Genomic DNA, 14,018 nt, shown 5'->3' with positions numbered 1-14,018 from the left:
TTAGTGCATTTGGACATCGCCAGGAAAAAATGTGCCCCTTGAGGCTGCTGCAGCCATGGTGACCAGGCAGGGTGTCACTGGGGACACAGCACCAGCATGATGGAAAAGCCTAGGTCCTTAGTGGCCTCGATGAGCTACTGAAATGGATCTGAGTCACCAGCTTCTGTCTTCCTATTACAGAGTCAGTGACTGCCCAGGCTGTCAAAACCTGTTTTAGTTAAGTTCTGCTTCTTGCAGCCAAATGCATCCTACAGGGGCATCGAGGTCCTGGGTCCCACATGCCACGAGGCACCCACCTCCTGAAGGCTTGTCCCGTGGAGTGCAACACCCCATCTGGCCCACCCCATGGCTTCTGCCCCAGTGTTTCCTAGAGTCGTTACAATGGCCTAGAAGGTGTACTAGGGGGTTGGCACCTCTGAACCTCTAAATGCCCCTCTTCCTGGAGTAGGAACAGTCATCCAGGATTTTGTTGAAAGAGACCTTGGGTTTCTCAAGCAAGGCCAGATGATAGCACCAGCCTCCTACTCTACTTCCAGGGGGCTTTAAAGTCCCAGCGACTTTATGTTTTGAGCTAGGTAATCATTGACCTTTCCACTTACAACAAATAATAGTCTCCCTTTAAAAAAAAAAAGAAAAAAAGTTTACAGCTTTGTAGTTTTTAAGAAGAGAAGAAAAGCGAAAGCGAAATTCTTAGCTTTAACACAAAAGCTGGTGTGAGAGCAGAAAGATTGCAGTACTGCTCTGGCTTGTGATGGCTTCGGTAAGTCCCCTGAAATTCCCCACCACTGACTCTAAATGAGAGGGCAGCTCCCCTCCTGTAAAGGCCGGATCTTACTCTTCCTAGAGCCTGTCTGGAGATGGCTTTCATAGGAAAATATATTGGTTGTTTAAAACTCCCTTTTCCTGCTGGAACCGCGAGGTCTTGGGGCAGAGTGAGCTTCCTGTCTGCACCCAGTGCAGTGGGGGGTAGGGACTTCCATGGGGAGGAGTGGTGGGTGCTCTGGGGGCCGCAGGGAGGAAGCTGGCGTGGCAGCAGAGGGGGCAACCCTGGGACAAGGGAGATGAATGCGGCCCACCTGCTCTGCCTCCTCCATCACCCAAGGCATCAGTCCTGCTGCAGAGAATGCACTTGCATTTCAGCGTTCTGTTACTGAAAAGCTCTCTCCCAAGCAGCCAGTGTTTCTGAATGAGAGAAGTTTCCGTGGGGGGGCAGGCTCCTTACCTAGGGTGCAGCTGGAAAGGAACAAGCCAGATTCCTGCCATCACTGAAAATCAACCAATTCTGGGAAGAGGTGTCATATTTCTAAAGAAAGGAGGGATCAAGCCTCGCTCTGAGCTACTTCATGCCTGGTTCCTGCCCCATTTCCTTTCCAAGTAGAGACACAGCTGATGTTCTGCCTTTTCCCTGTCTGCTGTTGCCAGTACCCTGGCCATGGTCTTAGACATCTGGGATTACTTAGGGATGGAGTGAACAGTCCATCTATATGTTCTCCAGATGGAGACAGGAAGTGGGGTGGGGGTGGGGGGTTCAGGGGTCAGAGGGAGTCACAGGGGCTGCCCCGGACCAAGTCAGTGGACGGGAGATGAGGAGACAGTGAATTCAGGGACAATTTTTAGGGTCAGCCTTCTCAGTTGGACATGAACTTAAGAAAGAAAGGGGAGGTGAGACGAGTCCAAGTTTCTCTGTAGATAATTTTGCTGCTGGGTGTATACACACACACACACACACACACACATATATCTATATATTTACAAGCTTGTTTCTCTGTATAGCTCTCCTTTCACTGGCATTTCCTGGGACACAGTGAACTCCTTGAGTCTGTGCACCTACTGGCAGCTTATTACTTGACCCCATAGTACTCATGTCCAAAATGTCTTTTTCTAATCTATAAACTCCTTGAGGGTTGGGTCTCTGCCTTGCCTTTAAGTCCTGGATTATTCATGGAAAAACTCATTTAAATTCCCCTTTGGGGAGCCCTGTGCTCAGTCGCTCAGTCGTGTCTGACTCTTTGCAACCCCATGAAAGGTAGCCTGCCAGACTCCTCTGTCCATAGGATTCTGCAGGCAAAAATACTGGAGTGAGTTGCCATTTCCTTCTCCACTGAGATCCCTGACAACCTCCTAACTCTCACCCAACAATTAATGTACTTTTTTTTTCTTCTATTCTGGAAAACAAATGAGGTTCATAAATTGTGACCATTGTCCAGTGTTCTGAAATTGGTTCTCAGTAAGGTCTGGGTGACTTCTTCTAGGAAGATAAATTATAGTTACTGCAATAAGATAGCATGACTTGTCTGTAAAATTGCAGCAAAAAAAGATATTTTTCCTGCCACATGGGATACTTCTTGGCAGTTTTAGTGCTTCTATAAATAGAAATGAACTGCCCTTGACCCTGCTTCACAGCCACTAGAGACTGGTGATGAGCTATTCCCACTGCCCATCATTGCTATCCTAGGGGAGGCCATACATGGGGGAGTCCACACTCCCTACTCATCTTTGATGGAGTCTCTCAGTCAGGCCAGAGTTTGGAGGTGGGATGTGGGCAGGCCCCTATGGGTCTGTCCCCTAAGAGCAAGGGGTGAGTGGAAAAGGACAGAGGGCTGGAACAACCTCTGAGGAGCTCTGTCTCCAGGTGTCCCAAAGGGATTTATGGTTGGTTTAGACGAGGGAAGTCCAGATCGGAGTGCCCCTACCTGCAGCTCTTAGCACAGTGTCTGGTATTGGGACCTCAGTACATTGAATGACAGTGATCTTGAAGATCTCCTGACTGTTCTCAGGCTCTGGGCCACTGCTCCCATCACAGGGCGGGGCTCTGATGAGTGTTTCCGCATCCTTCCCACCTTCCCCTGCAGACGCACACAAATCCTCACTCCCACACATGCCCACTGTGATGTAATGAGAAATGTATATTTAGTCTTGGTCCTGGGTTCCTGCCACAGAGCTTCTAAAACCCGAGTAACTTCCTGAGCAGTAGGGTACAGAGGCAGAGAAGACAATGGTAACCCACTCCAATACTCTTGCTTGGAAAATCCCGTGGATGGAGGAGCCTGGTAGGCTTCAGTCCATGGGGTCGCTGAGTCAGACATGACTGAGCGACTTCACTTTCACTTTTCACCTTCATGCATTGGAGAAGGAAATGGCAACCCACTCCAGTGTTCTTGCCTGGAGAATCCCTGGGATGGCGGAGCCTGGTAGGCTGCCGTCTAAGGGGTCGCACAGAGTCAAACACGACTGACGTGACTTAGCAGCAGCAGCAGGGGAGAGAGGAATCCGTTTCATCATTCAGAAGAAGCCCCTTTCAACTGACCAAGTGATCAAAGAGCTGGAAGTAGCATTAATCACCAATGGCCAATGATCTCATCAACGGAGCCTACATAATAAAGCCTCCATAAAACTGCTAAGCTGGGGTGTTGGTGAGAGCGTGGAGGTGCTGGAGAGCAGAGTTCCTTGAAGTGGGCAAGGATGCTCTGAATCCCCCTCAGCCCCACAGCTTGCCCTCTGCATTCCTGAGTTGCATATTTTCTAGTAAATGGGTCATCTAGCAAGTAAACTGTTTTCCTGAGTTCTATGAGCTGTTCCACCAAACCACTGAGCCCAAGGGAGGGGACTGTGGGAACCATCAATTTACAGCCAGTTATTGAGAGCGCAGGAAACAACTTCAACTTGCAACTGGCATCTGAAGCTCAGTCTCCTGGGACTAAGCCTGTAGGGTCTGCGCTGACTCTGAGCCGTGAGTGTCAGAACTGAGTTAAACAGTGGGACACCCAGTCAGTGTGCACCGAGGATTGAACTGCTTAGTGTGGGAAACCCACACATCCGGTGTCAGAAGTAGAGGAGTGAGCACAGTGCACAGAGAGTTTTCCTTTGCTTGTCACACGCTCATGCACGCACTCTCACCTTTAGGAGGAGCAGCCAGGGAGCAGCCAGGGGGACATTACTGCCAGAGGCTGACTCCACCTGTCTGCCAGGCTCTGGGTCAGGTAGGGGGAGTGTCTGTGGAATACCATTGCCCCTAGATTTGGCAGCCTCTGCAGGGCCCCCAGGTGGGCAGCTCTAGTCAGATAACCTGTGTGCTTGCCCGACAGTCACTGTGGTGGTCAAGACGATGGCCTGGGAATCAGGCGGCCTAGAGCTGAGTCCTGCTCACATCACTCAGGGGATGGGTGGTTTTACAAAATCTTCTCTCCATCTCTGAGCCTTGATTTCCTCTTTCATCACACGGGGTTCACAACAGTGCCCACCTCATAGGCGGGTTGTGTGAATTTATTGACTATTCCTGTAAAACTGGTCAACAGAGTCTTTGGCTCAGAGTAAGCATTCAGTAAATAATATACTAGAAAGAGAAACAATAATGTAGAAGTCCCAGCGAGGTGTGCACTTTGCAAGTAGTAATGACAGGTGGGCAGGCCCATAGTGCCTGGCAGACATGTGAAGTGGGCCAGGCACCAGCATGGCCGGGCAAACTCGGGAGGACATCCTGGAGAGCTGTGAGATGAAGGCCGCTCAGCCGCTCCCTCTGGGCTGAGCCCCACCCTTGGTTCCCAGCTTTCCCATCACCTCTAACAGCCTTCTTCTTGGTTTTGCAGCCTGAACCCCAGCCCGGAGACCTGATTGAAATCTTCCGCCCTTTCTACAGACACTGGGCTGTCTACGTTGGCGGTGGATATGTGGTCCACCTGGCACCCTCAAGTAAGGGCACCCAGGGCCTCCACCGTGCTGAGGCTGGAAGCAGAGGGGATGGAGGAGCTGTGGGTAACAGGGGACCCCAATATTCCTCTTGCTCCCCAACTGGCAGTTGGTTCCTGAGTGCTACAAGAAGATATCTAGGTGTAGGGCCATGGTTTTCAAACTCTGCTCCTTGGAACCCAAGGGGTGTGCAGAGAGATTGAGGTGGGATTTCAAGGGGGTGGTTCTACTACAATGCATTGTATATATTATGACCTTGTATAAAATATATTCAACTTTTAACTTTAATCTTCATTAAATAAATCACTTGGAAAGAGCACAGGTGCTTGGGCAGCAGAGGTGACTGTGGATCCAGTTTCATTCTCCACCCTCAGTTTTCTCATCTGTAAACTGAGGTTGAGAATTCTTAACTTGGGGTTTTGTTCTGAGGATTCCCCCACTCCCTTTTCCTGAATTACTTAAATGTGGACAAACCTAAATGCAGTAAAATGCACAATATAGTCAAGTGTATAGTCAATGAATTTTTAAAAATATATCCATCCATGTGACGATGAACAGATCAAAGCCTAGAACATCTCCACAGCCCTTAAAAGCCCCTCATAGCTCTTCAGGACCCTCTCTCCCTCCTGAGAGGCAGCCACTCCCCTAGATCCTCCTGCTTTTTTTGCCTGTTCTAGAACTTCAGGGCAACTCTTGTGTCCAGCTCTTTCACTGGCCCCATGAAGTCACCCATGCTGTTCTTACTTCTCCATTGCTGTGTATCCTCAGACAATGGGAATCCCTCAATTTGTTAACCACTCTTCTGCTGATTGGCATTGGATGTTTCAGTTGTAGGCTGCTCTGCGTGTGGATGCTGTGAACATTCTTGGGTGTGTCTTCTGCTGACCTAGGATGGTAGCAAAATCAGTGACCTCATGCAGCATTTACAGAGAAATCAAAGTAACCAGGGTAGAATCACTGTCCCACCCTGATCAACCAAACCACCAATCTCGACATCCACAGAATCTGCCTTTGCCCTTATTTATAAAGACAGCCCCTGGGGTGGACTAGAGCCCTGGACTCCTCCTCTTACTTTCATAAGCATTTTGCCCTCAAATTCCCTCCTGCCTTCTGTGTTGTTCCTCTTGCCTTTGAAACTACTGGAGTATCTCCCACTGGTAAACGAAGACCCCCTTGACCACACATTCTAACTAACTTCCCATGGGGTAGATCTCTTGTCTGCCGTGGCCATTGCTGGCTCCTCACTTCCCATCCTCTCTTCTGTTCTGAGGGGTATTTACGCCCCTCCTGGAACAGCTCTTATCAAGGCTTCATCAATATCCTGGTTCCACGTCTTCTTGCTTCTCTGCAGCATTTAGTATGAGTGACCTCTTTCTATGCTCCCTGGCACTGCCTTTCTTCCTTTCCCTCTAGGCCCTTCCTTGTGGCCTCCTGTGGGAGGGGCGTGGGGTGGGTTCCTCCTCCTCTCCCTTATCTCTCATTTTTACTCCTCCCTCATCTGTGCCCTGGATTCTAATACCTTCTATTTGTTGATGTCTCCCTAACACCACAACCTTAACTTAGGCTTCATCCTGCTCAGCTTCAGACTTGTATAACCTCTTGACTACTTGGCATCTTCACTTAGGTGTCTAACTGGCATGCTGAACTTGACACACCTCAGATGGAGGGCTCCAGACGACAACATCATTCAGTTGCTTAGACCAAAAGTCTACACATCATTCTTGATCCTTTTCACCCTGTATCTAATCCATCAGGAAATCCTATTGGCTTTATCTCCAAAGCAGACCCTCAATCTGATCACTTCTCAGCATCTCCACTGATGTGCCTGGGGTAAGATACCATGCTCTCTCACCTGATGCTACTGCAGTTCTGCTTGGTCTCTCTGCCTCTTGTCCACGATTGTCAGTCCTTCCTTCACTGGGCAGCCAACATGATCATTGTAAAATATAAATCTGATTATGTCACTCCTCTCCCTAAAATTTCAACTGGCATTTCTGTCACGTATAGAAAAAATTTCAAATCTGTGCTGTGGCCTCTGAGCCTAGCATGGTCTGGCCCAGGCTGCCTATCTGATCTTCCTCTTCTTCTTCTCTCCTCTTGGGTCTCCAGACTTCACTGGCCTTCTGGCAGCCTTCCTTCCTGAGGTCCTTGCTTTTGTTCTCCCTTCTGCTTGTGATGCTCTTTCCTGGCTCTCACCACAGCTGCCTCCCTTTCATCATTCAAGTCTCAACTCACATGGCTATTCCTGGGCGTGGCACTCCCCAGCCTGAGCCAGGGCAGCCTCCCCTGGTCATCCTCTCCTGTGTGACTTCACTTAATCTTCCCCACAGCCTTTTCAAAACCTGAAAGTATTTTCTTTGTTCTATTTGTTCACTGTCAGTGTCCTTTCACTAGAGTGTATACTAGTTGAGGGCAGGTACGCTGTCAAGTTCATGGAAGGCTTCAGCACCTTGGACAAGACCTGGCACATAGTAGGGCCTCAGTATTGACTGACTGTGCTGAGTGGGTGTAACTGCTGGACCAGAGACAGGAAAGGCATGACAGGGATCTGGGTAGACAGTGTGATACCCGTCACTGGGTGAGAAATGCTCCTTAATGGGAAAAGATGCTTCTATCTGCATCTTCTCATTGGAGCTTCACAGGAATCTTGTGAAATAGGTGAGGCAGCGGGATTGACTTCATACTACTGAGCAAATGGTGGAAGTCAGAGCTGGAAGGAAACTTAGAGAACAGCCCAGTACTAATGAGAGCCAACACTTGCTGGGCACTAACCCTATGCCAGGCACTGGTGGAGGCACCTTACCTAATCTGTTTCTTAAATCCTTGCAGCTCCTCGTCCACAGCTGTAGGCACAGGTGGGACTTATTGGACCTGTTCGACAAGGAACTAGGGACTCAGAGAAGTTAAGCAACTTGTCCACAGTCATATAGCAGAGTGTCGCAGTGGTGGGACTCAAACCCTGGCTCTTACTCTGTCTCCTGCCTTTAAACCTGATGCTCTGCTATGAAGTCTGAGGTTCCCCAAATTTCATTCATTGATTATTTGCCATATTCATGTGACCTTTCTCCAATTGTTTAATTGGTATTTTCTTTAATGTTGTTGTTCACTTGCTCAGTCATGTCCGACTCATTGTGACCCCATGGACTGCAGCATATAAGACTTTCCTGTCCTTCACCATCTCCCAGAGTTTGCTCAAACTCATGTCCATTGAGTCACTGATACCATCCATCTATCTCATCCTCTGTCATCCCCTTCTCCTGCCTTCAGTCTTCCCCAGCATCAGGGTCTTTTCCAATGAGTCAGATCTTTGAGCCAGAGGGCCAAAATGTTGGAGCTTCAGCTTTAACATCAGTCCTTCCAGTGAATATTCAGGATTGATTTCCTTTAGGATTGACTGGTTTCATCTCCTTGCAGTCCAAGGAACTCTCAAGAGTCTTCTCCAACACCAAGTGCAAAAGCATCAATTCTTTAGCACTCAGCCTTTTTTATTGTCCAGCTCTCACATCCATACATGACTACATGGACCTTTGTCAGTAAAGTAATGTCTCTGCTTTTTAAGATGCTGTCTAGGTTTGTCATAGCTTTTCTTCCAAAGAGCAACCGTCCTTTAATTTCATGGCTGCAGTCACCATCCACAGTGATTTTCGAGCCCAAGAAAATAGTCTCTCATGACTAACTTTAAAAAGGAAAATAATTCTTTTAAAAGGAGCCTTAAATTCATAAGTTGATGTGTGTTCATGAATCCATCTTAGCTTGTATTTGTGGATTCCCAGCACTGGCTCAGCTAAGTAACGTGATGTGTCTAGACCATGCATTGATGGAACCAGAATCAGCACCCATTGCTTCTGCCTCTGAGCCTATGCACACTCTCACCAGGGTGGCACCCAGCGTGTGGAGTGTAAGGAAGCCCTGACTGTTGGGTGTTGACTCTGAACTTGCACCTCTGGAGCTGGAACCTCCTGAAATTCTGTGCCCCAGGCACCTTGCTTGCCTCTCCCCAGTCCCAGGATCCTATCTGCCCGCCAAAGGGCTGAAGGTGGATGGGTCTCCAGAACTCCCCTGACCCAGTTCCCACGCTGACCTTTTCAATAGACTCGGGGCTCAAACACAGCATCTTCTTCTATTTACCTCACTGAATCCATTAAGCACCTCCTGCCCTACTAGGAGAAAATCTGAATTCCTTGATTTTCTAAACCTCAGAGTTGTTCTCAGGGCAGAGGGGTTCAGCCCTCTCTGGAAAGCTGAGCAGAACAAGACCTGGACTCTGATCAGACCCTCTGGCCATTGCTTGTTGCTGTCACATGGCGTCACAGTGCAACATGGGTCCTGCCCCATGTAATGGGATGCTTCCCCTCCTGGGAGAGACCAGGGGTTCCCAATCATGGCAGGGCCACGGAGGCTCTCTGAGGGAATGAGTCTCAGCTGTGATGTTCCCCAGGGTCCACCTCTTTAATGCAAGCCCAGTTTTCAGTCATCATACCCTCCCTACATGATATAAGCTGGTGACCTCAACAGGGATCTCTGTGCAGGCACCAGCTTTTGCTCCACACCATCCTGGCCCCTGTATTGACCCCAAATCCCTTTCTTCAAGGCAGCTTTATTGCTGGAAATCTGTTGCACCTTCCAGCCCCTCAGCATTGACCAGGGCTGTGCGAATGTACCCCTCCTTGACTTCCCTGGTGTCACTCCCCTGGGAGCAGCTATGGGGTTTTGGTCCCTTTATTCCCAGAAGGATAGAATCCCCTTCTGCAAACCCATTCAAGTTTTCTGCAGTAATCAGCTTTGTGTGTGTCAGAAAAGTGGAGCCTTGGCAGGGTCACAAACAATTCACACTCTCTTCCCCCAGGGAAGTGGGTGTGCTCAGGGCCCATACTGCACAATTAAGAGGGCCCCTGAAGTGTCACAGGGTGTACAAGACCAGCTTCTCTATGTTAAAAAAAAAAAAATCACAGCAAATCATAGGATTTTACTCCTCCTTATTTCAGATAAGAAAACCAGGGACCAGAGACCACAAGGGTTTTATCCAAGGCCACACAGCTCTGACCCTGACTCATCTGCTCATCCCATTGTGGATGTGGTGGATGCTAGGCTCCCGCCCGCCCAAGACCAATTGTGTTCCTCATCCTGAATCCACAGGCGAAATCGCGGGAGCTGGTGGGGCCAGTATCATGTCTGCAGTGGCCGACAGGGCCATAGTAAAGAAGGAACGGCTGTGTGACGTGGTTGGGAGAGATCCGTACAGGGTCAACAACAAGCACGATGACAAGTACAACCCATTCCCTCCCAGCAAAATCGTCCAGTGGGCAGAGGAGCTGGTGGGCTGGGAGTTGTGCTACAGTCTGACCAGTAAGAACTGCGAGCATTTCGTCAATGAGCTGCGCTACGGGGTCTCCCGCAGTGACCAGGTGGGTCCTCAGTGTGTCCCTAGCTCCATGGTTTCTTAGTTTCTTATTTCTCTGCTGCTTCTCTCACTCACGTAGGCCACATGCCCCAGACGTTGCCTTAAGATATAGAGGATAATGGTGACAACAGTTAACTCTACATGCCAGGCTCGAACTTGAATTGGTTGCTGTATGAGTTCCTATGGCTGCTGTAACAAATGGCCAGAAATTCAGTGGCTTAACACAACACAAATGTATTGTCTTCTAGTTCTGGAGGTCAGAAGTCTGAAACAGGTCTCATGGGGCTAAAATCAAGGTGTCAGCAAGGCTGTGTTATTTTATAGAGGCTCTCACAGACAACCTGTTTTCTAGTCTTTTCCAGCTTCAAGAGGCTGCCTGCATTTCTTGGCTTGTGGCTCCCTTTCGTCTTCAAAGTTAGAAATGGCTGGTTGAGTCTCTGTCAATTGCATCACTATGATACTGACTCTACTCCTTTCCCCTTCCATCAGAAACTTTGTGATTACATTGGGCTTATCTGGAAATCCAGAATAATCTTCCTATTCTAAGGTAAATTGATTAGCAACCTTAATTCTATCTGCAATATTAATTCTCTCTCTCCATGTAGCATAATGTATTTACAAGTATTCGGAATCAGACATATTATGGAATTAAGACCTAGACATCTTTGGGGGATATTTTTCTGCCTACCAGTTACTCTTTACACTGGGTATGGTTATTGTCCTGGGAGCTCCTTTTGCTGTTATTCTAGAAAGATTTCCCTCTCTTGTCTCCTGCAGCAGAGCACCATCTTCCATTTCTCATGTCCTCTTTCTTGGTTTGTTGTTACTCTTGAATAGCTAAATTGTGTCTGACTCTTTTCTGACACCATGGGCTTTAGCCCTCCAGGCTCTTCTGCCCATGGGACTTTCCAGGCAAGAATACTGGAGGGGGTTCCATTTCCTTCTCTAGAGGATCTTCCCAATCCAGGGACCAAACCCATGTCTCCTGCTTTGGCAGGTGGATGCTTTACCAATGAGTCACCTGGGAAGCCCTGTCTTGGTTTACACAGTTCTTGTGGTGGAAACTCCTTCAGCAGCTTCCTAAAAAAGGATGCATGGAAGGAGAATTTGTTTGAGATCCTGTATGTCTGAATTATTTTTCAATTTACCCTCCCACTTGATTTAATAGTGTGTATAGGTATAGAATTCCAGGGCTTCTCTGGTAGATCAACTGGTAAAGAATCCTCCTGAAATGCAGGAGACCCTGGTTTGATTCCTGGGTCAGGAAGATCCCCTGGAAAAGGGGTAGACTACCTACTGCAGTATTCTTGGGCTTCCCTGGTGGCTCAGACAGGAAAAAATCTGCCTGCAATGTGGGAAACCTGGGTTCAATCCCTGGGTTGGGAAGACCCCCTGGATGAGGAGGGCCTGGCAACCCACTCTAGTATTCTTGCTTGGAGATTCTCCATGGACTGAGGAGCCTGGTGGGCTATCGTCCATAGGGTCACAAAGAGTTGGACACGACTGAGCAACTAATCACATAGGTATATAATTCTAGGTTAGAAATTGTTTTACTTTAAGATTTTGAAGGCATTCTTCCATTGTCTTCTTGATTCCAGCATTGCTATGATGAAAGCTAAAGTAATTCTGATTCCTGATCATTTCTCGGTTTCCTGTTTTTCTCTCCTGCTCTAGAAGATGTAATGTCTTGTCTTTACCCAGTGTTCTAAAATCTCACACTAAGGTGCCTTGGCATAGGTCCTCTTTTATCCTCAAAGCACCATTTCAATCTGAAAACATATATCCTTTGGTCCTAGTAAATTTTCATGAGTTATTTCACTCTTGCTTCCCCGCCTCTGAGTTTCCGCTAGTCCCTCTTTTTGGAAAGTTTATTATTCAAAGGTTATACTGACTGGATTATTCCTTCATTTTTACCTTTGGAAGCTGTTTTCTATACCTTCATCTTTTCTGCTGTTCCTTCTGAGAGATTTCCCCAAATTTATTTCTAAAATGTCTATTGAGTTTGTAATTTGCATCATATTTTTATTTTCTGAGAATTGCTTTTATTCTCTAAATATTCCTTTATTTTTAACAGCACTGTGTTCTTCTTATTGTTGATGTTGTTTAGTCACTAAGTCATATTTGATTCTTTTGCAGCCCCATGGGCCATAGTCCACCAGGTGCCTCTGTCCATGGGATTTCCCAGGCAAGAATCCTGGAGTGCCTCCTCCAGGGGATCTTCCCAACCTTCAGTTCAGTTCAGTCGCTTAGTCATGTCCGACTCTTTGCGACCCCATGAATCTCAGCACGCCAGACCTCCCTGTCCATCACCAACTCCCGGAGTTCACTCAAATTCATGTCCATCAAGTCGGTGATGCCATCCAGCCATCTCATCCTCTGTTGTCCCCTTCTTCTCCTGCCCCCAATCGCTCCCAGCATCAGGGTCTTTTCCAATGAGTCAGCTCTTCACATCAGATGGCCGAAGTATTGGAGTTTCAGCTTTATCATCAGTCCTTCCAATGAACACCTAGGACTGATCTCCTTTAGGATGGACTGGTTGGATCTCCTTGCAGTCCAAGGCACTCGCAAGAGTCTTCTCCAACACCACAGTTCAAAAGCATCAATTCTTTAGCGCTCAGCTTTCTTCACAGTCCATGTCTCACGTGCATATATGATGACTGGAAAAAACCATAGCCTTGACTAGACGGACCTTTGTTGGCAAAGTAATATCTCTGCTTTTTAATAGGTATCTAGGTTGGTCATAACTTTCCTTCCAAGGAGTAAGCGTCTTTTAATTTCATGGCTGCAATCACCATCTGCAGTGATTTTGGAGCCCAAAAAAATAAAGTCTTACACTGTTTCCACTGTTTCCCCATCTATTTCTCATGAAGTGATGGGACCAGATGCCACAATCTTAGTTTTCTGAATGTTGAGTTTTAAGCCTAACTTTTTCACTCTCCTCTTTCACTTTCATCAAGAGGCTTTTTAGTTCTCTTCACTTTCTGCCATAAGGGTGGTCTCATCTGCATATCTGAGGTTATTGATATTTCTCCCGGCAATCTTGATTCCAGCTTGTGCTTCTTCCAGCCCAATGTTTCTCATGATGTACTCTGCATATAAGTTAAATAAGCAGGGTGACAGTACACAGCTTTGACGTACTCCTTTTCCTATTTGGAAGCAGTCTGTTGTTCCATGTCCAGTTCTAACTGCTGCTTCCTGACCTGCATATAGGTTTCTCAAGAGGCAGATCAGGTGGTCTGGTATTCCCATCTCTTGAAGAATTTTCCACAGTTTATTGTGATCCACACAGTCAAAGGCTTTGGCATAGTCAATAAATCAGAAATAGATGTTTTTCTGGAACTCTCTTGCTTTTTCAATGCTCCAGTGGATGTTGGCAGTTTGATCTCTGGTTCCTCTGGCTTTTCTAAAGCCAGCTTGAACATCTGGAAGTTCACAGTTCACATATTGCTGAAGCCTGGCTGGAGAATTTTGAGCATTACTTTACTAGCGTGTGAGATGAGTGCAATTGTGTGGTAGTTTGAGCATTCTTTGGCACTGCCTTTCTTTGGGACTGGAATGAAAACTGACCTTTTGCAGTCCTGTGGCCACTGCTGAGTTTTCCAAATTTGCTGGCACATTGAGTGCAGCACTTTCACAGCCTCATCTTTCAGGATTTGAAATAGCTCAACTGGAATTCCATCACCTCCACTAGCTTTGTTCATAGTGATGGTTTCTAAGGCCCACTTGACTTCACATTCCAGGATGTCTGGATCTAGGTCAGTTTCACACCATCATGATTATCTGGGTCGTGAAGATCTTTTTTGTTGCCCTGCTTCATTCCATACTCCAAGGCCAAATACAGTTCTGTGTATTCCTGCCACCTCTTCTTAATATCTTCTGCTTCTGTTTGGTCCATACCATTTCTGTCCTTTATCGAGCCCATCTTTGCATG

The 14,018-nt window shown here is 47.4% G+C and overlaps 2 protein-coding genes across 2 annotated transcripts in view; one reads left to right on the top strand and one right to left on the bottom strand.

The window, feature by feature from the left end:
• Nucleotides 1-14,018, bottom strand: part of LOC104998717 (HRAS-like suppressor 3) — a 50,860-nt gene that overhangs the window by 12,895 nt on the left and 23,947 nt on the right. The gene's annotated exons all lie outside the window — the stretch shown is intronic.
• Nucleotides 676-14,018, top strand: part of LOC104998649 (HRAS-like suppressor 3) — a 22,424-nt gene continuing 9,081 nt past the window's right edge. Inside the window, exons 1-3 of the mRNA XM_010853941.1 lie at nt 676-760; nt 4,587-4,689; nt 9,823-10,091. Of these exons, the coding sequence (XP_010852243.1) occupies nt 752-760; nt 4,587-4,689; nt 9,823-10,091 (381 nt within the window). The 5' untranslated portion in view covers nt 676-751. The remainder of the gene's footprint in view (nt 761-4,586; nt 4,690-9,822; nt 10,092-14,018) is intronic.

This window comes from Bison bison, unplaced genomic scaffold (genome assembly GCF_000754665.1).
Source record: "Bison bison bison isolate TAMUID 2011002044 unplaced genomic scaffold, Bison_UMD1.0 scf7180017864334, whole genome shotgun sequence".
Classification (NCBI taxonomy): Eukaryota; Metazoa; Chordata; class Mammalia; order Artiodactyla; family Bovidae; genus Bison; species Bison bison.
This window is presented reverse-complemented; position numbering and strand designations above follow the sequence as displayed.